Genomic DNA, 25,201 nt, shown 5'->3' on the forward strand with positions numbered 1-25,201 from the left:
CGATCCCCTGATGTGCGCGCGGTGCCCAGCTTCACAAAGCGCGCGGCGGGCAACACCACTCTCGTCCGGGAACATCACCGGGGAGGAGAGGTGGAGAGATGTATGGGCTCTGGGGTCGTGAGCGCGGGGCGAGGGCCGACGTGCTCAATCATTCCCCGCGGGCTCAGTCCCCGGGGATCAGCACCTCGAAAGAACAGGGGTCAGACACCGCCACCAGGGAGCTAGACCCAGACCAAGGCGAGGAGGGGCGCGCAGAAGGGGCGTGGCCGTCGCGCAGGGGGAGGGCGCTGGGAGGAGCGGCCGCGGCTTGGCGCTCGCGGCTCTGGGGGCTCGGCTTTGCCGCGCTCCCGGCACTCGGGCTAGAGCCGGAACGTGGAACAGAGCTCCGGTCCCAGCGCAGCCACCGCGATGAGAGGCGCTCGCGGCGCCTGGGATTTCCTCTTCGTTCTGCTGCTCCTGCTCCTCGTCCAGACAGGTGGGAGGGCGCTGCGGGTACTCGGACCGCGCCTCCCCATCCCCCCGGCGCAGCCTGTGCCCCGTTAGGGTCCGAATACGTTGGGGTGGCTGGGGAGAGGTGGCTGCCGGTGGCGTTTCAGTTTCGGGAAGATTCGGGGCGGCCCCAGGACTCTACTGCGCCCTGCCCTGCTCACCTGCGCCGGGAGCCCTCCTCAGCCGGTGGTGGGGGCGCTGAGCTGCTAGTCTTTCAGGAAGGCGGGCGGCGAGGGGCTTACGCTGAGGGCAGCGGGTTGTGTGTGAGTTTAGGGCTGCTTTTGTGAGGAGGGCGAGCTGAGCGGGGTCAGAGGCGGGCGGCGACGGAGTTCTCACGCAGCGCGTTATCTCCGCCGGCTGAGGCGCGGCGGTTGCGTCCTTTTGTTAAAAGTTGTGCGTGAGAACCGGCCCGCAGGTTCTCAGCCGCGCCGAGGGCGAAGTTGTAGGAGAGCCTTTTCTTTGCTCTGCAGCGGCTGCCTTCCAAACCGCGGCGCTCTTTGTGCCCCAGAGCCGGGGACGCACCCGCTGCCTCGTCTGTTCCAGGCGCCACGCTGGACCGGAGTCGAAGGCTGCGGCGTCCTCGGGTTCCCGGGTTACGCTTTTAGCAGGGGGGAGCTTGCGGCTCTGTGGCCGCGAACCTGGAGGTGCGGCTCCGGAGACAACTTGGGCAGGGGTGTGGAAAGCAGCCGCTAGGTTGCAGACTTTGCTTTTGTATATCCCGTGCCCGAGGCTCGCCCCTTTCTGCCGCGTGCCGTTTCTTTCCTGCAACGCGCCTCGGAGCGGCTGGTGGCTGCGTTTGCTGCCTGCTCCCGGGGGAGACAGGGATGGCGCGCCTAGACATTGCGGTCCCCGACCCCAGCCGCCGCCCGCGCCAGGCCAGGTTGACGGGGCTCTGCCAGCCCCTTCGGTGTCTGCGACCTCTAATCCCAGGTCCCTGTTTTCTTTGGGAATATTGAGAATCGCAACACAGCCTCTCGCGTGATTTACTCAACGGCTGCCCGAGGTGGGGGGTGGGAGATGGAGTGGAACTTTGAGCAAATCTTACTTAAATCTTAAAGCTGTTGTGAAAATCGGTTATATCTGCGCGGGAACTTGGGTCTTCAGGTGGAGAGGAGGATTTGTAGATTCCTGGAAGCCCTCAATCACATTCCTGCCCCCTCTCCCTTTTTCTGGGTGTCTCTGGTGCGCAAGCGAGTGCAAGTCGCCCAGCTAACCCCCTGAAGCTCTACTATTTCCCACGTCATTTTTTTTTTAACCCTTAAGGCTAACTTGATGATGTTAGGATAGAAAGTGAGTCTGAACTGGAATTCAAGGGCTCCAGAGGAAGCATCGCTATGAACTATTGTGGAACTGTCTCGTCAGTTTTCTTTCTGCTGGTCAGTTTTCCCATAAAATCTTAAGGCATTGTGAGGGCTTTCCTGTTGGGGAAAAGAGGTAGGAAGGATCATGACGAGTGGCCGGGTTCCGGTGGCTTGTTTGACTGCCTAAGCTTCAAATGAGATGTTTAGTCCCTTACGTCCTGGTGCCTTGATATTTTAATTTCATTTAAGACATGTGCACTGGACCTGAGGGGGGAACAAGAACCACCACACAGACTGTTTCCCATTTTTTAGAAAATTAAATGAATAGCTTCCTTCTTCCTCAGAATTAGCCTGCGCCATCCTAGAGAATTTTTTGGCAGAGGGGATTTTAAGGTCTGGCTCACGGGGGGCAGTGTGGTCTAGTGACAAAGGCTCGTGCTGCCTTTCTGGTTCTTTCTCAGCTTTTATTGGCTGCCTGCCATTGTGCCAGTCCCTTAAACTCAGGGGAGCACAGGGTCCTCCACAGGGTAGTGAGGGATCTGCACCATGAAGGATCCTTTGGGTCCCAAATTCTCCTCTTTCAGTGTCGTGAGCATAGACTCTCTACTTCTGAGCTCTTTCCCTGAATCCTTCCTGCCTCCTTGAAATTCCGCTGCCTCTCCTGGTCACGGAGACTCCTTGGTGGTACCCTACTCGCCTGCCTCTGGTTAAAGCAGCGAGGTGTGTGTTCTCTCACATGCTTGCCTACAGTTTCCCTTTGAGGGCTAGGAGGTGCCCACTCTGCAGGATCCTCCATTTCCAGCACCCCCCACCCCCGCAGTGTTTACAGCTCCTGTACCCAGCAGGATGAACCTGCAAGGAATAGTGAATCATACCCTGCCCTCGCTCCTGCAGGTGTGAGGCTAGAGTCATTCTCAGCAGCTGGACACAGAACATTCTGGATTATTATCCTGCTGGAAATAACATGACGGTTTCATACAGGAAACCCAGATAATTCATTTAATGCCCTCTCTGGTTTCTCCCACCCATCCACACATTTTTTTTTCCCTCAAGACTTTATAAATCACTCATGCTGTGTTATTGCAACACGTTTTTCTAGTGTGCCTTAAATTTCACATTAGTGCCAGGTCCTGTGTTGGGTTCCATTGCCTGAAATTTCCAGTCCCCTCGATAAGCCTTGGAGGTAGTCCTGTTACCATCCCTACCAAATCTGGAGAAACTGGCTGAGAATAACCCAGGGTTCCCACAATAATCAGTGGTGAAGCCTGAGATTGGCCCCATCTGCCCAGGTGTATATCCATTCACATGATTTCTCAATCAGTTGTAAAGTGAGATTTATTTGAAACTATTATATGTCATATGCTAGGCATTGTTGGAGGTTCTGGGAATATAGGCTGGTCAAGATTATTACCTTCCCAATGTTGGTGAAAAAAGACCTTGAATTGCCTGTCGCAGGGTGTCTGAGTTAGAGTTCTCAATTTGAGGGAAGTTTCATCGAAGGGGGAGTTATTCAGTGATAGCTCCCCAGGGCTATGTATGATATGTATGTATGATAGCTCCCCTTTTGACGCTGGGTATGAGGGCACCCACTTCAGTGTTCTTGCCTGGAGAGTCCCATGAACAGAGTAGCCTGGTGGGCTACAGTCCATGGGGTCGAGAAGAGCTGGACATGGCTGAAGGGACTTAGCACAGCATGAGGGTTTTAGGTGTGAACTGTCCTGTTCCAGTTAGAATCCCTCCAAAATGAAGATGCGCTGTCTCTAAAATGATGATGCATGTTAGTTGAAATGTTTTTTCCATCCCCACTGTATAAAAAAAAAAAGTGGTCTTTGCATTGTATAATTGTGGTGAACTTGTGAGAGAGAAAACCCCTAGTGGTGGATAACACCATTGGCCGTTTACCCTGGATGAGCACCATGAGTTATAATGCAGTTAGTTTACCACTCAAAACCTTTCTCTCCCCCAAACAAATGGTGTGCCAGATTATTCTGTGGGCTTCCCTTGGAGCACGTTTATGTACAGATGTTGTTGTGATGGATTTTGCTGCTGTTGTTGACGGCCACTAAAAGTTGCCCTTAGGATTTTGACTCATTTCCTCAAGTCTCCACAGCTGATTAAAGGATACCAGGAAATGAGCCATGGTGTCCTGAGCAGAGTTCTTGAAGCTGAACTGCAGTGCGGGAACCCCTCAAGGCAATAGTCAAGGCTGCAGCGGTATTTTCCAGAATGAATTTAGTTTAACAGCTGACAGGCTAGGGAAGTGCTAAATGTTGCTGTGTTCATGTTTGGTGTCTTTTTAAAAACAGGCACCGAAAGACATTTGAAGAAATCTTAGGCATGCAAAATTTCACACGTGGTCACTGTAACTTGAATAGGTATTTTTATGGCTGCAAATCCAGAGTGAAGAGGGCCTACAAGGGAGTTAAAGTTTGAATATAGGGTGAATTCAGTGTAAATCATTGTTGAAAGCAGAGAGGACTTTTGAATAAGCCTGGCTTAGCAGCTCTGGTTTCTGACATTTTGGACCTGAGACAGCCCATCTTTTGACTTCAGACACTTAATTGTAAACTGATAGCCCTTACTTGGATGTGTTTTATTTGGCTCACATAATACTTTTTTAGAAAATACTGGGGAAGTATTTAAAATATGGAGAATTTGTATCAAAATCTAGATTTCTCAATTCTCTTGAAGAGTTGGAAATTGCCTCTTTACATGGGACCTAGACAATCCCTCTCCACTGCCAGTCAGGCTTTTAGGCGTTTAGCCTTGGGCTCCAGTGAGCACAGGTGGGATATTGCAGGTACCTTGTGGAAGGAGCACAGGCCTAAGCAATGAAGACAGCCGTGTCTTAGTCTGCTGACTCCATGACTGACAGCTTTGTGACCTTGGAACAAATTACTTACTGTTGCTTAGCTTCCCTCTTTCATCCTAGTTTTAGCTGTGTGACGTTGGGAAAATTACTTAACCTCTCTGTGTCAGTAAGTGTGTGGCTACATACAAAGTTTTTAGCATGGTGCTGCCTGGCACACTCATGGTACAAACTCAATACATGTCAAGTTTAATACGTAATTATCTATAAATTAGAAATTATTGATATCCCTAAAATGGGATTAATGCCTTCTCTAATATGATTACTTTAAAGATTAGAAACAAATTATTGTAAAAATACTTGGCGCAGGGTATGGGATGGGATAGCCACCTAACAAATGAAGAAACTTCATAAATGTGTAGAATTTGACTATTTCTCTTTATAATCCTTGCATGCAGATACCAACATTTTGACAACTTTTAAAATGAAATAAACTTTAATTTTTGTCTTGAATTTTATATAGCTTTTGACATAACAGTTGGGAATCACTAGTCTTAGAGATTGAACAGATCTTGGACTTTTTTTTACTCAGGAGGAAAAAAACCCCAGATTTCTCCAGTGAAAATATTTATCCCTCCTAATTTTTTCCATTCATCTTATGCTTACCTTTTAGTTATGAAATTATTTTGCTAGATATCTTTGGCTGTATACCTTTCTGACAGCTATGTTTTTAAGGCGTTTGCGAACTATAAAGTTTATGCAAAATTGCTATTCAGGGTATATGGCATCCCAGTTAAGAGCTTGGGCTCTGAAATTGACAAGCTGGGTTTTTATTCAGTTCCACCTCTGTGGCCTGGGATGAGACCCTTCTCGCTCAAGCTTCATTTCCTCACCTGTAAAATGGGAATGATGGCATAGGGCTACTAAAAGGAGAAAATTAGATTATGCAGAAAACACATTTTGCATAGCGTCCCTTACAGGGAAAGCATGGGAACACCACCACCAGGCTGATTTTAATGTTTCTTTTTCAGCTTTGTCTCTTAGGAAAGAAATTCAGAAATGGTTTAAACCCAAGTTATATAGAGGGGTTTGTCTTAGTATTAATCAAGACAAGTTATTAATCAAGTCGGGTCCAACTCTTTGCGACCCCATGGTCTGTAGCCCACCAGGCTCCTCTGTCCATGGAATTCTCCAGAAATACTGGAATGGGGCAGGAATACTGAAGTGGGTTGCCATTCCTTTCTCCAAGGAATCTTCCGGACCCAGGATTGAACCCGAGTCTCCTGCATTGCAGGCAAATTCTTTACCATCTGAGTCACCAGGGAAGCCCAGATCAAGATGAAGTTTATCCATTTACTGTTATTTTTTTACTTTTATATGTATATTTTAGACCTCATGGAGAGGTATGTGGGATCTTAATTCCCTGACCGGAGATGGAACCTGCACCCGCTGCAGTGAAAGCATGGAGTCTTCACCACTGGGCCACCAGGGACGTCCTGAAGCTTATCCATTTAATGTCTTGGGTTTAAAAAAAAATTTTTTTTAAAGATTCAGTTAGCATTGTGCGTAGTTCCCTCCCTGATTCTGTTTAACCTTATTCATAGCTGCTTTCTATAAAAGGGGGTGCAGCTTTCTGGATAAAAGTTTAGGAGGGGAAAGTTCTGTAGATAGCCGTTTTCTCAATGTGAATAAGTAAGTATAGCTCACAGAGGGTCCCTGAATCCTGTGCCTTGTAAAGTGGCATTGAGAGAAAGCCTTGAGAGGGAGAGGCTCCTCTGCGACTGTAAGAGTTTCTTCTCTGGCCGTTGAAGGACCAAGCTGGGCTTGTCCGTTGCCCCCAGTACTGGACACACAGCAGTGCTGAGTCAATACTAGTTTGAACTCTCGCCTGTTCTCCAGCACTTGTATAGAGCTTTGCTCAGTCAACATTTCAGATTCAGTTTGGCAAAGGATGATCAATCCCTATGCTTTGGTCCTTGCAGGTACTGTACGTGTGGACTCCTGGGCTGCGGAGGAATAAAGTGAGAGCAGAACCATCAATTCAAAGTAGAATTTGGTGTCATGAGTGCAGAGTAGCCAGGCAATATTTCAAAGGAGAGGAGTTTACATCTTGGTGGGCATGTGATAGATCAGGGATCAATAAAAGTGTCCATATGGGAGATAATATTTGACATTAAGTTCTACACTTTAAAGGAGGGCAGAGTGTCTGAGGCTTGTGTTGGAAAAAAAAAACTGCTGAAAGAGGGAGCAAGAGATTAAGATCTTATTTGAAGATTCAGTTCCTGTTAGGACTAGGGGGAAGGAATTGGCGGGAAGAGGCTGGAAAGGTGGACTTTGGTTAGCCTCAAGGATCATTGGTGGGGGAGGGTCATTTTAGTGTTGGGTTTGGTCCGGATTCTGCAAATACTTTTGTAGTCAGGGCTACGGTAGACTTGACCCAGTAGTGGCCCTCCCAGCTTTGCTCACTAGTCCAGGGCCGTTTGCTCCACCATTTTGTCCTAATGCACACTCCTCAGCCAGCTCCAAAAACTTGGGCACCCCCTTGCTGTGGGCAGCTGAAACTAAGGAGTGTGTGTGTGTGTGTGTGTGTGTGTGTGTGTGTGTGTGTAAGTTTTAGTAAAATACACTTAAAGTTTACCATCGTAAACATTTTTTGATGTACAGCTCAGTGGTATTATCTTCACATTGTTATTTAAGATAGAACACTGTCATCTTACAAAAACCTAGCGCTCTCAACCCATGAAACAGTCCGCCAGCCCCTGGCACCCATCATTCTACTTTCTGTCTGTACGACTGTGACGCTCCATGGACCTCAAATAGGAGAAATCATTCAGTACTTGTCTTTGTGACTGGCTTATTTCACTTAGCATACTGTCTTCAAGGTTCAGGGCTTCCCTCATAGCTCAGTCCAGTAAAGAATTTGCCTTGTTCGATTCCTGGGTTGCGAAGATCCCCTGCAGAAGGAAATGGCAACCCACTCCAGTATTCTTACCTGGAGAATTCCATGGACAGAGGGGCCTGGTGGGCTACAGTCCATGGGGTTGCAGAGTCAGACACGACTTGGTGACTACACCACCACCATGTGGTCGTGCATGTCGGAATTTCCTTCCTTTTTAAGGAAGGCAGTGCATGTACATGGACGTGTCTACCACAGTTTATCCATTCATCCATCAGTGAACACTTGGCTTCCCCCTTTTGGCAATTGTGAAGAATGCTGTTATGAACATGGGTGTACAAATACCTAAGGGAGAGTTTCTGAGCCTCTGTTAGAGTGGAGTTAAGCCTTTGAGCGTTATATGTTAGTGGGGAGCTGGGCAGGGGTCCATCAGTCACACGCTTTAGATGATTAGATGGTCTTTGGATGAAGAACTGAGCACTTGGGTGTTAGAGTGCATGCTCTGGAGAGAAAGAGAAACACTTTAGAAATAAGAGGAAGATAAAGGTGGCAGACTTGGTTAATTCACTTGGCCAATTTACAGGCATCTCGGATTTGCCAGTCACTGATGAGATAGTGAGGAGGGGGAAGAGGAGTTGCTGTGGGTGTGGTAACAGCACTGGGGGTGCTATGGAATTCACAGAAATAAAGCTAAGAGGATGAGCCCTTTTGAAAGAGGGCATGTGATGCTATGTTGTTCTTTGGTTACTTACAGACTGCATTTTCTTGAAGGCCAATTTCACAGAAACTACGACAGATATAAATGAAATTCTTCTTAGGGTCAGGTCCAAGTGAAAAACAAAACTTAAGCTCCAAAGGTCAACAAAACATGGCTCTGTAATGTTACAGTAGGTTTTGGGGATTAGAAAGAATTGTGTGTTGTGTACCAGTCAGTCATGTAATGAAAAGTAAATTTTTCTGAAAAGAAATCGATGACAGGAAGATAATTCTGCATTTATTCTCTGCATTAGACCATTTAAAAAGTATGTTTATTGGTTTTCTCAGAGAATAAAATGGATGTTTTAGGTATAGAAGAGGATATAGAGTTGATTAAAGCTTTGGGAAATAGGCCCTTTGAAAGCAACTTAAAGAAATTGGATTTATTAAGCCTGAAGAAGATAAGGTGAAGGGAGGTTTAGTGAATGACAGTCTTCAAATATTTGCAGAATATGAGTGAAGAATGGGACTAAATAAGACTAGTTTAAATTGCCCCAGAAGGGAAGTCAGGTTTTTTGTTTTGTGTGTGTGTGTGTGTGTGTGTATGTGTGTGTGTGTGTGGAAAATCCTTTGATTGGAAAGGTTGGAAAGACTTTATTGTGTTACCAGAACTAGTTATAGGGTCTTGGCTGCAGGTATGACAAAAGCCAAGTAAGTAATTTTTGTCTTTAAATGGTTACGTCCTGCACCCCTCAGTTGGTATGATGACTTTTTAGGGGCCTACCTGAAATCTTTGCTAAATAAAATAACCAGCCCCTTCACTGCCGTGGCTGTGGAGGGTTTCTCATCCATTCTGAGTAGACTAACAGGATCTTCACAATTTTTGCTAATGTTGAAGGTAGCTAATAAAGAACTTGCACCTAAAATTGGGTTATTGATTGATGTATTGGAGGTGGGGGTGGTGAAAATAACCACAGAATGAATTGTACAGTGCTATAGCTTAAGCTGAGGGCCAGAATAAAAACAAGGAAGTCTGAGGTCTAAAGTAATCTATAATCAGCTGTAATTAGCCCTGACCTAAGAATGGCTGTGCTCTGTGATTGCTCCACCGACTGGTGATTCTGAGACACAGTCAGCCATGCTGCACACAGGCTGAGGTCTGTAAGGATGAAGGAGCCCTTTCCCCTTGATTACTCAGGGATGGACTATTTGCTCTGGGGCTGGCCCAGCATTCTCACTTCCCTTCGCATCTGCCTCTTCCCTTTGGTCATTTGGTGTTCATGGTTCAGTGGCAGTTGTTAAATCAGCCGACCATCCAGCAGGGGAATGTGGTATGGAACTGCAAGTCAGCAGTCTCTCGTTGATTACATCATTGCACCTGTCATGTCGTCATGCATGAAGATTTCTGAGATGTGATTTCCTGCCTTGAAGGAGCCGGGAATCTATGGAAACAGAAGTGCGAGATAGATGCTAATGTAGTAAAATTTATAATAAGACTTTAACAGTTGGGGTCTAGAAGCTAAGTAAGACACATAATGTATAGCATTGGGCTGAAGGACTAGGTTTCACTTTTCAGGTAGAATAGCTGATTGCAAGGAAGATTTGGAATCCAAGTTAAACCTTGAAGAGTGGGGCGATTGGTCAGGATGTGAACAATAGACGCAGAGGGTGACAGCTGACAGACTCCTGTAGAAAACAATCTCTGTGGGGACTAACAGAATACGAGATAGGATAAGTTTTAGGGCACCTGGGTTTTTCTTCAGTAATTGCAGTATTTCCTATAATGCCATATGTGATGAGATTTTTTATAAGTGTCATCTGGTCAAGTAGGTGCTTACTCAGAGAAGTAATTTTAGGAAGAGTGTAGATCTCACTTTTGCATGGTATTACATATATTGTGGGCTTGCTAGGTGGCGCTAGTAGTAAAGAACCTGCCTGCCAGTGCCGGAGGGTGAAGAGACTTGGGTTCAATCCTTGCGTTGGGAAGATCCCCTGCAGGAGGAAATGGCAACTCACTCCAGTATTCTTCTCTGGAGAATCCCATGGACAGAGGGGCCTGGAGTTGCAGAGAGTTAGACACGACTGAGCGACTAACACACACATCTACACTATGCGCAGTGTATGCACGTGCGCGTGTGCACGCACGCACACACACACACATACACACACACACACACACAGTATGCACGGTGCGCATCCAGAGTAGGTCCACGGATATGTACTTGGAGTTGCTTTTAAGTCCAGGGCTAATTACCCTCCTCTACCTTCCTACCTACCCACCTCTGCCCCCAGCCAAGATCACAGATTTTGTATGCTCAACATCTGATAGTAGCAAGAGATAATCTTTGAGTCTTAGCTTATTAACAAATTTTCAATATTTATTATAATGGTAACTCAAGTATGTAACATAAATTTGTGCATAAATATGCATAAATTCATTTGTTTAACAAACAAACAAACGCAGCAGCAAGTAAAACCCTCAATCCTTGAAAAGAATTCTCATCTGCTCTGGATTCCCTAGCCCTGCATTAGAAGGTAATTAAAAGGTAATGAGAGGTGCTGGTTACTGCCCTTTGCAAAGCACTGATCCTCGGGGAGGAGGTAGCTGTTTGTGAGAGGTGGAAATCTATTATTTGAGCTAAACATGTGAATGATGGTATTTTCCAGGGAATTCCTTGTACTTGACCTAATGGATTAAAAAATAATAGGGTAAATGAAAAGAGGAGAAATCCTTACTTTTTCCTTTGCATCTCTTAAAAAAACATTTGGTTTTACCCCAGGTGACTCAGATAATTTCAAAGGACGTTTTAAAATTCTTGAAAACAATCAGGGCTGCCAGTAAGTTAAATATAATGGCCTATGCAGATTTAGCAGAGGAATCGCTTTGCAGGGTTTGAACAAAGGAGGCGTTAGTTACCAGGTTTGCTAATTGTTTGGTGTCTCTTTTTTATTGGAGGGGAAGTATTTATACAAACGGATCTAATGTAGATTTGACTTCTGGGGAAAATATTAGTGGTTTTGTATAGCCTTTGGCTGTTTTTCTACTTGGCTAGGATATGTTTTAAAGAAAACAAGACTAAGTGGTTTAAAAAATTGGGAATTATTCTACTTGGAAAGACTATGGCTCCTTTTAAAGCATGTTTTATAGTTTGTAAAATGTTAAAAATGTGTTTCCATCATGTTCTTCACAATGTAGATTTCTTTTTCAATGGCTGATGGAAGATTTTCATCTCAAGAAACAGCCTGGTAAAACCGCACAGGCTTTAGGCTTTTCGTCATTAGTTAAATTAAACTAGGGTCCTTTCTCTAAAAATACGTCATTAGAATCGCCACTTGAAAACAGTTAATTGGGATGTTTAAGTGGTTTTCTTGTTATTTTAGTATAGTATATTTACTACAGGGAAATTGTAGGCAAGTTTCTAGCTCACTTTCATGAAAAAGAACCCTTCTTTCCAGTCTTTTAAAATAAACTAGCATATGTAGAAGGGTTTATGAATTTTTTAAGGAGATCTGAATGCGTAGCCTAATTTCCATTCCAGCATTTTCAAGGGATATTATTTTAAATGATCACTTTAGTTTCAGAATGAGTGCCTTCTAAGGAGAGGCTAGCCAGGATGCCGAAAGTGCTACGGTAGTGAGCAGCCTGCCGTCGGCAGGTGAGCACAATCCAGGCAGGTGAGCATAATCCAGGCAGGTGAGCATAATCCAGGCAGGTGAGCACAATCCAGGCAGGTGAGCATAATCCAGGCAGGTGAGCACAATCCAGGCAGGTGAGCACAATCCAGGCAGGTGAGCACAATCCAGGCAGGTGCAGGTGGCTTCTCTCTCCATGTGGAAATCTTGGAACAGCACCTCTGGGCATAAAGCTGTAGTGCTTAAGGTTTACAGCTTCATTCTCTTCGTCCCTTCAGTATCTTTTCAGTGGACCCTACATCTACCAGGAATTTGTAGATTTGTTTACAAATAATTATTGATATGCTTGAGGGGCATAGCCATGAACAGGCAAATAGCCTTGTCCTTTTGGGGCTTATGTTCTAGTGAATTCTTTTCCTTTCATGAGCCCAGGTTTACAAAGAGCCCAGAAGAAAGAAAAGGTCTAGGGTCTCTCTGCGAGAAAGCAGCTTTATTTAGATTTATTTCAGTTTTGCATTAGGGTCAATTGAAAAAGGAAGTAAAGAAAGGCAAGATTTCTCAGAGGGTTGGGGGTCACAGGGAAGGAGGGGCCAGAGGAGGCAAAATGGAGAGAGATGGGAGTGTGGGAAGGGAACCGGGTTGCGACAACTCAGGAGGAGCTTTGTGAGATGTTTGTCTCCTGAGCCCTGTCTGCCTCTGTGGTGGCCCACATACCAGTCTCCCAGCTTGTTATGGCTCTAGTCTTTGTAACTTCAGCCTCTAGCAGGTATGAGACTGTACTGATGAAGGAGGTACCAGAGTGGGTGACAGAAGTGTCCACAATGCCAGGGAATGTCTTCACTTCTCAGGAGTCTGCAGAGCCTTGAATGTGCCAAAAGTCCGTCATCCGTCTGTAGGTTTGGAACCATTTTTTCCTCCGAATGGACCAGAATGGTTTTTCACAGCTGAGAGAGATGCTTCAGGGATGCAGGCTGAATGCTCTCCAGTCTGTCTCCAAGGACGGGAGGCTCTGTACCTCCTTTTCACCTTCTTTCTTTTTTTTTTTTTTGTTGTTGAAATTGACCATCTTCAGTTTCTAATGATACCTGTATTTAGCAGTTTGAGTCTGACAAAGCGCGCAGGTCGTGGAGAAGCTAAAACACAGTTCAGCCACTGTCTTGTCATGCTGGGTGTGGTGTATCCACTCCACTGTTAACTGCAGTAGCGTGGATGAGAGGACAGGATGACTTTTTTGCCTTTTAGCCTTAGGATGAACTTTCAGAGGTCCATGAAGTGATAAGCCCTCCCGTTTCAAATCAAGGACTCCCCCCAGTGAGAATGGAGACTCTGGGTACACAGGACAGGAAAGCTCCTCCTCTGTCCGCTCTTGGGCACGGAGTAGGACTCGGGCTGCCTTTGGTGGCGGTGGTGCCCATCCTCAGAAAAGAATCCAAGATGAAGACTGGGGACGGCGAGTGGTACCCCCAGGAGTTGTGTGTGGCAGAGAAGGCCTCCCCCCTGACTACAGCTGTGGTTAATGACAGCATTAAGGTGGGTACTCACGTGCTTGGAACAGTGTCAGTTAACCATTCTGGTGAAACTGACCGCCTTAGGCATACAAGTGCGGGTGCTTAAGTAATGATGAAATCAGTTGCTTTAAAGCGCTTCGTCTAGATTTGACGGAAGACTAGTGTTTCTAAGCTGAGAATAGAAATGAAATAAAAATCCAGTGTCGTCATCATTCATTAGCACCTGTTGTTTTGGGTGAGAACATCAGGGCCTAAATATAATACACTTTAAGTTTGCTCTCAGTTGACTAGGGAAGGGTTGAAGAAAACAAGAGAGGGGCCTGTGACTTCTCAGCTATTTCCTGGGTTATTTGAAAACTTATTAGCAGCCATTTTATTTCAAGATGGAGGAATTGGATCTCACAATAACTTTAAAGACTATATAAATATATACCTTTAAAATACACAGAAATTTAAGTGTGTATATATATGTGTGTGTTTGTATGTATGTATATATATATACTGGGGCTTCACAGGTAGTGCTAGTGGTAAAGAACCTACCTGCCAATATAGCAGATGTTAAGAGATGTGGGTTCTATCCCTGGGTCGGGAAGATCCCCTGGAGGGCATGGCAACCCACTGTAGAACTCTTGCCTGGAGAATTCTTCGGACAGAGGAGCCTGGTTGGCTACATTCCGTAGGGTCACAAAGAGTCAGACATGACTGAGTTGACATAGCCTGTACACAGGCATGTTTATAATTATGGGACCATCTCACACCTGGAGACAAATGGAACGAACCCTCATCTACCCATCCATCCAGCTTCAGCAGTTGGATCAGTAGCAGTCTTCTTTTTCATTTTGTCCTCCCATTTTGTTTTTCCTTTTTGGCTGCGCCATGTGTCTTGTGGGATCTTAAGTTCCCTGGCTAGGAATCGAACCCGGGTCTACGGTAGTGAAAGCCTGTGTCCTAACCACTGGACTGCCAGGGAATCCATCCCACCTTGTCCTCCCATTATTTTAAAGCATATCTCAAGCATTGTAGAAATTCATTTGTGAATGTTTCCAGTATGTAGTTCTAAAATAGATTCCCTTCTCTGGACATAACGATGGCGGTGTCACAGCCTTCAAAGTCAGTGAAGTTCCACAATGTCATTGAGTATCCAGGATTTACGTTTCCCTTATTGAAAATAAGTATGAAAGCATATGTGGTGAACATATAAAGTTTTGCTAGAATCCCCACAAGAGCCACGTTGTCAATTGGTTGATAACGGCCTTTTCAGTCATTTCTAATTTGTAGGCTTTATTCCCCAGTGTTTGTTGAAGAAACTGAGGGTTTGTCCCGTGCAGTTTTCCACAGTCCAAATGCTGCTGCTGCCTGCATTCCTGTGGTGCTGTTTAACATGTTCTGTTCCCTGAATTTCCTGTAAACTTGTCATATCGAGGTATGATCAGACTCAAGTTTGATTTCTTTTTTACCAAGATAACATCAGTAGATGGTATGTTCCTCTATAATTGTATTTTCTTTCTCTGTTTTGGATATACTGTTGAGTACTTGCAAAGTTTTTGGCTTTTGTTCTAATGGTTGCCTTTACACTGACACCTTTATATAATACTCTTGGTTCACTCTTTCTGGGCCCACTTTCCTACTGGTTGCCTTGTGTGAGCAACATTTAAATTAGTTACTAGTCTGTTCTTTCCCTTTTCTCTCCTAGCTTGGGATTTGAAGAGATACTTTTGTACTCCTAGTTACTGTCTATAAGGCAATCGGCAAGCATATTCTGCTTTGCAGATACTCCTCTATCCCCTAACTTTTCTGAAACTACACCGAAATTACTTTATCACAATGTATAGCAGTCACATATTCTGCTATCTCCTTTTTTAATCGTCATTTAATCTTAGTTCTGCAAGTAAATGTATATTTAATGCTTGCCACCACGGCTTATGTCTTGTCTTTCCTGACATTTTGGTTTTCTATAGCTCATTCTCTCAAGTACCTCAGAAAGCACTCATGGGAAGTAGTTCCTGAATTATGTTCACAGGAGCTTGTCTGTAGCCTTTGCTTTTTATGCTTAAAAGTCAGGTTGTTTGATGTAAATCCTTGGCTCATCTTTTCTTTGCTCAAGGATCTTTAATATTTTACTGTATTGTCTTTTGCCATAAAGTGTTGTCAAAGTCTGCTGGCAATCTGATTTTCTTTCCCTCATATTTAGCTTGATATGTTTGTCTAGATACCCAAAGGACTGTTTTTTTACCTTTATTCTTTGAAGTCTATAGTTCTGTAGTGTTAGATGCTCTGGGTTGATTTCCCGCCCGCCCCCACCCCGGGACATAATGTGCTATTTCCCTGGTAGCTCAGCTGGTAAAGAATCCACTGACAATGCAGGGGACCTGGGCTCAGACTATAAATTTAAATTGCTTACAGTGCAGCTTTTGCTCTTGGTTCTATTTTTCCTCTTGGCTTTTAGAGCTCCCATTGTGTGCATGTTAGATCTTCTTTGCCCATCTTTTATTTTGACCTTTTTCTCTCAAACCCTTTTAATATCTTCATAATTTGATAGAATTAAAACATTTTCCTCCTTCTCTTCTACTTCTTTTGAGGCATTATTCATTTTATTTGCTCTTGTGTTCTTTTTATTTACCCTTTATTTCTAAAATGATTTTTTTCTTTCATTTTTCTTAGTTTTTTATCTCCATTTTTCTAATCTTTTCTCCAGTCAGCTCATTTTTTTTTCTTTTTTATTTAATTGAAGTATAGCTGATTTACAATGTTGTGTCAATTTCTGGTATACAACAAAGTGATTCAGTTACATATATATATATATATATATATATATATATATATTTAATCAACCAGCTCATTTATGACTAAAATTCCTATTTAGTCTATTTTTTATAACTTTTAAAATTTCTTTTAGCTCATTTTTGAAGTATTATAGTTTTCCTATGTGTTTTTCTGGCATGATTTTATCGTCTATACTAGGGATGTGATTCTGTCCCTTACTCTTTCTTTAAATAAAACATTTGGAATTCAATTGTGATTCTTTTCTGTTGTTCACTATGAGTTTTAGTTTTCGTATACTCTTAGTAGAACCATTATAGCTCTTCTTGCTTCACAGTTCTAAAGAACCCACTTACATTGTTTTAATGAAGTGGTTTAAAAAAATGGACTTGACTTTTCCACTTCTAAGATCTTAACTTTTTGGTCTCTGTCCCCAGCTCTTACCTGACTGAATCTTTCCTTTGCCCCAATTTACTCACCTTGGATTCATCCTTAGCAGTTTCTCCGCAGCGTGGAGCTTTGGCTTAGTTTGTTAGTTCATAGGAATTAGACCTCCCTCACGCCCAGAGCATCCTCGCACATTAGAAATACATGGGACACAATCCCTCTACACTTCCTAGGGAAGTTGGAACCTGCAGAGTACTCTGCCAGCTTCTGTGGGTGTTCCAGAATGGGGACTTGGAGCTTTCCAGTGAGCACCTGGTGGCTGTTCCTCAAGCTCCTGGTGGTCTGTCCCATTTCCTTCATACACAGGGTTCCTGGGGACACCTTATCACTTGGGTTTGTTGTAGCTCCTATCTATGGGTTTTTGGTGCTGCTCTATTTGTCCGTTTTTATGGTTAGGATGAATTGGGGAGATTCAATGAATTATGCTCCCACCACCATCTTGCCAGAATATCTATGGGCTTTTTAACATGAAATTGATAACCTTTGGGTCTGCTAGCAAAATAGCAAAGTCTTAAAACATTAAATCACTAATAATAGCTGCCTTATTTAAAAGTAATTTTCTTTCAAAATATAAGAATGTGTGATAGAAAAGTTAGTGCTTCTAACTATCTGCAAACTGGTCACTTTATGGGCTACGTAAGCCATATTCTAAACTTAGTGTTACAAAATGTAATGGTTGGAATTATCTGAGGACCAGGAAGTCATCTCTGGGCTGTTGTTTCTGAGGAAAAGGTGTAAAGAGCCACCCACTTTTGCCATTATTTGTTTGGGTTGATATTCCTTGAGTTCTAAAGGAGACAATTCTATTTTATAGTTTTAAAAGGATTAAACCACATTTGCACTTTTAATGCCATCTAATAAAGATAAAATCATTACTTAATTAGGTGCATTTTTCTCTTTGAGCTTTTTTTCCCCCCAGTGAAGAATTTGCATATCTCTAATTATAGTCATTTGAAAAAAATGCTGCCAGGATTTGACATAATATTAATTTAGATTTCCAAAAATACAAAATTTCCTTCCTCCAATTTGAGTTTCCTCCAGTTGGCCATTGATTTAAATTACATGCTAAAAGGTGACAATTTAGAATTGGCCCCCTTTTCCTCCTGTATTTAGGGACAACCATTATTCTAAAGCCATTGAAAGAAGTAAAACTTACTCAATGGGCGTAGTAGAGACTTTTTTTTTAAATTCTGGAAAATAGAGCAAGATCATTTTCAGACATTTCCTTCTGGTTTTCTATGAAGAGATTGAGAAGAAATCATTTCAAAATGGAGCTGGTCTTTAAGAATCCTTTGCAAAGGGTAGCAGGCTTAATGTATAGCTCTAATTGAATGTCACCCAAGAAAAATTAAGGGAAAAGTCAATACTCATTAAGCAGATTGACCAGCCAAGTGTTTTGATACATGTTGCAACAAATTTGAATAAACTAATTTTGTCCATTAATGTGCTTTTAGACCAATGTGATTGTTTTGGTCTAATTATTTTTTATTTTGTGTGTTCAAATGTAGACTGGCTGCAGAATTAATGATTGCAGTAATTATCTGATTAGCAATTTAGAAAATTGGTGAGTGGTATCTGACTACTCACCAAGCAGTGCCTGGCATTTCACAGGACTTTGTGCAGGAGCACACACAGTTTAAGGACAGGCTTGGGCTGTTGTCTGTCTTTGACCCACTGCAGGTGGGGGCCCTGAGGTCGTCACTGGTTAGCCTGGGCTGTGGATGTGGGCTCTTGCATGCCATGCACCAGATTGAGGTCTGGTGTGCTGCAGAAGTTGTATTTGCCACCCTGTGTCACTCTTCCGGAGTCCTGTAGCTGTGACTGGTGAATTCTGCAATATTTCCCACTTCTAAAGCTTGGGGATTCGAGAAATCTGTGCCCGAGTGGCTGCCAAAGCTTGTCAGGGGGACCCAGCACGAGGCCGATTTCTAGGTGTAAAAGCCAGGCAGATTTGCTCACTCAAGAAAATCTGTTTTTGCAGGTTTGCTTTAAATTCCAAGATACAGATCCAGATTAATGCTGGTTAAAAAGGATTTTGTTTTTTTTTGTTGCACTAAAGCCATAGGTTTCTCCTGGTAACTGACTGCCTTGTCGGGGAGGGGATGGTTGGTTCTCCAAGTGTGGTCCTAGACCTGCAGTAGCAGCAGCATCACCTGGGGCTTTTCAGGGGTGTGCAGACTCCCTTCCCACCCCAGACCCACCAAATTTGGAAACTCTGGGGATGGGGCCCAGTGGTCCCTTTTACCAAGCTCTCCAGCTGTATCTGGTGTAGGGTAAAGTTTTAAAACCACCAATCCTGAGTATAAAAATGACTGAGCTTTGTTACAGTGTTGGGCTGAGATAGTTAAAATAAATTGAAGCTAATGTAGCCTCTTGCATATTAGAACAGTGTGCAATTCTCTGTTCTCTTTCTGTTGCACTGAAAAGATAGATAGGCCTTTCAGTTGCTCCAAATAGGAAAGCAGACAATTGCAGTTCTGAGGGACAATGCCCCTGGTAGAGGCTGCAAAAAAGTCGTTCATGGAAGTGGGAGTGGGGAAATGGTGATAGAAAGGCCCCTCTGGATTGTATTTTAAAGGAATAAATGTGATTGTGTTCCTCTCTGATTCAAACCTTTCAGAGACTTCTCAGTGTTCTTGGAGTAAAGTCTGTCCATGTAGATCCCATCCAAGACTTCCGGTGGCTCCACTTGATCTCCACTTTGCACACAGTACCTGCCGCATCTTCTGTTCTCAGGGCTTGCTTCACTCCTTTTCCCTCCTTGAAGCTGTCCTTGCTCCTTGGGGCTCCCTGCCCCTCTGCCCCTGCCAGGGGCACCAGTTCTCCTTGCTTCCTGGTGCCCTTCAGACCCCAGCGAGTGTGTTTCTTTTCTGACCCCCTAGGGTAGGTCAGGTCAGGGCACCTTGTATGATGCATGTCTCCCCACTCTGCACACTGTAATTGTGTGATTGGACAATTACTGGTTGACCGGTGCAGCTAAATATAAATTCCGTGAGAGGGAGAGAGACCCTGCCTTTTTCACTGCTGCCCAAGGGTCCAGCCTATAGCAAACATTCAAGAAAAGTTTTTGGATGAATGAATGAAAGGTAGGGAGAAGTAGTCCCATTTTTATCCCTAGGACATGTGGAATGGTTAATGTATGCAATTTTGATGGTGTGTCACCTAGTGAGTTTTATTTGTAAGACCAGTTGCCACCATCATCTAATCCTGCTGGAAGGGGGAGTCCCTTGCACAGGGGAGCAGAATCTCATGATTTCTAGTTTGGAATCTGGCTTATGGGACGCCCAAGAGAGGTTCTTGAGTATTATGCATTCAGGAATGTGGGAGAGGGGGGAAATCCTCTGATCACGGAGATATTCATAATACACAGGCCAGTAGCCCGAGTGGTAAAGGTGGCACCTGGGGGGGGGGGGGTTCAGGGAAATGACTGTTGTCCTCTGTTCCCTCAGGGCTTCCAGGAAAACCTGCTCACTCTGCTCACAGAATTGATATTGGGGTACCATCTTTCTCCCCACCCACTTTCAGATCTGTTTGATAGAATTCACACGCACTCCTTTGCCTCATTTTGATCAATTTGTCTTGGCCTAGATAAAGCTAGGATTTTTCATTCCTATTGTAGAAGGTGACAACATGCGAGTTACCTCCCAGAGGTGATAGCTTCAAAGTGGGAGCATTTTGCCTCAAATCAGAAACTAAGTAAGCCTTGGTAACAATCAGTGGAAGGGTTGGCAATAGCATCTATGGATATAATTTATTAAAAATACACATATTTAGAGGAGGGCTCATTTGTTTTTGGGGGGTGCTGCACAGGGGATCTTAGTTCCCCGACCAGGGATTGAACTGGTGCACCCTGTAGTGGGAGCAGAGAGTCTTAACCACTGGACAGCCAGGGAAGTAACTTAAATCCTCTAAAGATGGTGGTTTCAATATCTAGAGTGGCTTGTTGGCACTCTTGATTTTGATACAGGAAGCTGATAATCTGCTCTCTGTATTTGCCAAGGCAATGGCACCCCTCTCCAGTACGCTTGCCTGGAAAATCCCATGGACAGAGGAGCCTGGTAGGCTGCAGCCCATGGGGTCGCTAAGAGTCGGACACCACTGAGCAACTTAACCCACTTCACTTTTGTGTTTATTTTACATCTGGGATTCAGCATACTCTCATACCCAATGTAAACTCCCGATAGATAAAGTGAAATGGAATAAACACAGTAAGTTTTGGAACAAACACCGTAAACACTATTTCTCATTGGCAGCCATTTATTGACCATAAGGTGGGTATAGGATTTAGAGATAATGTCTAAATCCTGATGTAGCTCACTACTGATTTATAGATGTTGGAACTCTGAAGCTTGGAGAGGTCAGATAACTTCCCCAAGTTTCACATCACTCAACTTGGAATCTCTAAAACCCATACCTTTTCCATTTTATTCCTGTGGCCTGCCTTGCTCATCCAAGCTCAGAAAAGCAGAGTCATCTCCAGTCTCTGAATTGGATTCTAGACTTTAAAATACTGTTGAATAAAGTTACAGAAGTTGCAAGATGAATGCAAAGGACTTGACGATACCCTTCACCTAGATTCACATATTAACATTTCGCCACATTTGCTTTGTCATGTATATACATATTAGTTTTTTTTTGACTCTTTTGAGAGTTAAGTTGCTAATATGCCTCCCTGAAAACCCATCTGAGCCTCAGCCTTGGGCTTATGAGAATATGGAGGCCACCCAGGATGAGTTCCTTTTCTGGCCCCAATCCATATGGTTCTACCCTCTCCACCGCCCCCCCCCCGCCCACCCGCCCCAAGCAGGGAGCCTCAGCTCACTCTTGCCCTCAGCCTTAGTCCCAGTCCTTTAATTTAGATCCTAAAACCCATGCAACTGCCTTTTTGAAAATGGGCTGTCTTCAGCAAATAACCAACAAACCTTCTTCTATGGCACCTAGTATAGGCAAATAAAAAGGGGTTCCTCATGTTTCCACTTACTTTGTGAAAAAGGGGGAGAATGGGGTTTCATTCTACCTTGTTCAGGGCTGCAGATAAACTATTTGACCCCTTCCCTTTGACTTCTGTTTTCAAGAGAGTTGGGGCTTCCCTTGTGGCTCAGCTAGTAAAGAATCTGCTGGAAGTGCGGGAGACCTGGGTTCGATCCCTGGGTTGGGAAAATCCCCTGGAGGAGGGGACAGCTCCCCACTCTAGTATTTTGGCCTGGAGAACTCCATGGACTCTATTTTATAGTCCATGGGGTCGCAAAGGATTGGACACAACCAATGCTGGTTACCTTTTCTCTGGCAAGTGCTTCAGATAAAATTCCTTTTTTTTTTAAAATCAATAATTTTGTTTTTATTTCCTCTGTTTTAAACCAGCTATAAAATGACATTTTGAAAGTGGAAACAAAAGGAAAAAGTTCTGTCCTCCTAGTGTTTGGGATAGAGGGGAAGGTGCAATTTCCCTTGTCTGACAGGTCTGTTAAAAGCAGAATTCAGAGTATAATCACTAATTAAATGTATTGACTTACCCATTATGGTGAAAATTAGCTTAAACATCTATTTAAGCCATGTATTATTCCAAGCATTTTTCTGAGCTAGAAAAGCTTTCAAAAATATAGATCACATTTGAAGACAGAGTTTAAAAAGCGCCTCAGGAAAACAACCCAAATATCAGGATAAATGGAGAAACTAAAATGTAATGTAATACGCACAGTGAAATATTATTCAGCCTTAAAAAAGAAATTCTAACACACACTAACAACGTAGGAGAACCTTGGAGACCCTGTGCTGAGTTAAGTGAGACACAGAAGGACAAGTATTGTATGGGTCCACTTACGTGTGATCCCTAGAGATGGCAAGTAACACAGCGGTCACCAGGGGCTGGGGTGTGGGAGTGATGGTATAATGGAGAGTTATTCCTGAATGGGTGCAGACTTTGACTTGGGAATGATGAAGAAGCTCTGGAAATGGGTAGTGGTGGTGGTCACATGACATTGTAAATATATTTACTGCCATTCCATTGTTTAATTAAAAATGGTTAAAGTGATAGATTTTATGTTCCATATATTTTGCCAACAAAAAAATGTTCTAAATACCCCCATTGGCATATATTTCCGTTATATATAACAGTCCTTTGTTTATTGGTAACAGTTTGATGTCATTAGAATGAGATGCTGTAGAATTAAAACTAGAACTTCTACGTGTCACATTTTTATTTTGTATAAGCTTTCATTTGCTTTTAACTCTGCCTCATTTCCCCATTTGAGCCTGGGAATTGGCATTTCGAGGAATTGTCAGTTTCCTGGCTGGTGGACAAGGTGTGGTGATTAGGTTAGAACTCTATGCCCACACTCACTCTCAACCGCACATGTCCAGGACAGCGCTGGCGTGAAGTCAGTTTCTGTCTGACAGGTCCTTCAGCAGGTCCCTTCAAGAGTCTGGCTGTCCTGCCCTCTGTGAAGCTAGGGGGGTCTATTTAGAAGTGAGATGCCTGCATGGCAGTTTTCCGTGGCCCTGGGTAGGTCTGGGGTGAAGCTGGCCTAGGGGGGTCTATTTAGAAGTGAGATGCCTGCATGGCAGTTTTCCATGGCCCTGGGTAGGTCTGGGGTGAAGCTGGCCTTTGACCGGCATGGCCGACCTTCCATGCCCTTCTTGCCCTGTTCCTTTTCACTTTGCCATTAGAAGAAGCGACATCTGTCAGAGCTCTTCTCAGGTTGGAGATGATGAGCAAAGTTATTAATTGTGTCTGCTAAGATATTTAATATTTGTTCTTTAAGTCGAGGAAGTTAACATTGAAAGAAATCAAGAGCTCCCCCACCTCCACCCCCAACCACAGACGTCACAGATGGTAAGGGTCTTGTTCTGGTGTTTATTGATTTGAGTCCTTCTGCTGCTTATGTGGTGCTTCTTTCTGAAATTGCTTTCCAGAACTCAAAACATGGACATCTACATATTTACAACAAGAGCTGCACTAGGCTGTTGGGGAAAACCCACTGGAAATGAGGAAGTTCCTCTTTTCTGCTGCCCGGGTGGATCCTGATACATCGTGCTTGTCAAGTCCAGACCTTATCTGACTCCCCCAAGACACACTTCATAATGGCCTTGCAGATCTTTGTCTAAGATCAGAAGGGGAAGTTCTGCTTCCTCAAACAATCAGGTTGTATTTTCCTTAGGATAAGTGAGTAGGAAATATATTAAGTAGCCTTGTGAAAGCCTTTGCTGTGGAGGATGTGTGTGTATCTGGAAGAGATTTTGCAGGATAATAAGATGAGAAGGATCCTCCTTTCTGAATGACACATGCTTACTGTTCACTTTGTAAGATGTAAGACCTAGGAACTGAATTCCATGTTTAGGCCCTTATTCTAATTCTGTGTTCAAACAGTAGTTTAAAAACAAAGCAGGCAATTAATTGTATTACTTACATAATAAGAGAATCGTTGCTGTTCATTATTGCCACAAATAGTTGAGTACTTTTTATGTCCAGCTACTGGATTTTTTTTAATACTTTTAAAAAAAATCATGACTCTTTTAAGGCCTAAGTATTTGATTAGGTACAGATCCTAGAGCTTTTGATGGCTTTCGATGCCCTCTTTTTAGTTTTTCAGAAGAGGAAACAGAGGCCTGTGGACTTGCTCAAGATTTAGAACCTAGAATTTCTCTATGTCCCCACCATTACATTTTTTCTTCACATCCTTCATGAACTGCTTCAGAGGAAAAATATCCGATTACACATTTCATCTAAAACATACAGATAATAAATATCTTAGCAGATACCAGCCAATTAATAACTTTGCTTGTTGCCTCCAACCTGAGAAAAGCTTTGACAGGTGTTGTATCTTTAAAAGGCATTTATTGAAAGCTCGAATCCTTGATGCTGAGTCCTCTTAGTATATTTCCTTACAGGTGTGCAGAACGTCTAACATCTCCTTGATCTTGGCTGTGCTTTTCAAACATCAGAAACAGCCCAAGGATGTCTTCTCTTGCCACCAGATGGCACACTTGTGAGTGGAGAACTGATGGAAGGAAGGAGTTGAGGGTTCAAGCACGGGGAGGCTCCCAGCTGGGGACTTGGTGGATCTGAGTGGGGACATGCTTTATAGCAGAGCACCAGGCCTGCATGATATGGCCCAGGATCATAATCACAGCCAGAAAAGCAGAAAATGGCAGCACTGCAGGAAAGGTGTGACCAACACAGGTGATTTATTAGTTCTGGGTTAGTCCATGTGGTTAAGGCAGAAAATAGAGGGGCTGACTCTGGCCCCAGGAGGAAACCACTCTCGGGAGCAGAGGCAGGAAGAGCCCAAACCACAGGTGAATCCACCCAGGCTGAAAGCCTGCAGAAGGGTGAGCCAGTGAAGGGGGTGGTGGGGATATAATCCTGCCTCCTGGAGAAGGGCACCCCCGTTCACAACGGGACATCCCTTCCTAGCATGAATGAATCACTCTTGCTCAGACGTCCATCAGAATGTGGGACCCACATGTGGCCCCATGGCTCCTTTGTGCGTGAATATTTTTCTGAAAAGAACAGGTCCAAAGAAAGAGGGGCTTAAAAATAATAGTGTTTTTACTCTGCCTCTTGCACCTCGTGGCCACATTCATCAGCCCTTGCGGTCAGGCAGTAGCTCCCCTGGTGCTTCCATCAGGTCTGCCGAGGGACCCTCTCTGCTGTCTCTCCTCT

At 44.0% G+C, this 25,201-nt stretch overlaps 1 protein-coding gene across 2 annotated transcripts in view; it reads left to right on the plus strand.

Annotated features, from left to right (window-relative positions):
* The first annotated feature begins 335 nt into the window (after nt 1-335).
* KIT (KIT proto-oncogene, receptor tyrosine kinase) overlaps nt 336-25,201 on the plus strand; it is an 82,556-nt gene continuing 57,690 nt past the window's right edge. Inside the window, exon 1 of one of the 2 annotated variants that reach the window (XM_069593098.1) lies at nt 336-475. In XM_069593098.1, the coding sequence (XP_069449199.1) occupies nt 409-475 (67 nt within the window). In that variant the 5' untranslated portion in view covers nt 336-408. The remainder of the gene's footprint in view (nt 476-25,201) is intronic. The other variant, XM_069593096.1, reaches the window with a different exon arrangement.

This window comes from Ovis canadensis, chromosome 6 (genome assembly GCF_042477335.2).
Source record: "Ovis canadensis isolate MfBH-ARS-UI-01 breed Bighorn chromosome 6, ARS-UI_OviCan_v2, whole genome shotgun sequence".
In the NCBI taxonomy this organism is placed as follows: Eukaryota; Metazoa; Chordata; class Mammalia; order Artiodactyla; family Bovidae; genus Ovis; species Ovis canadensis.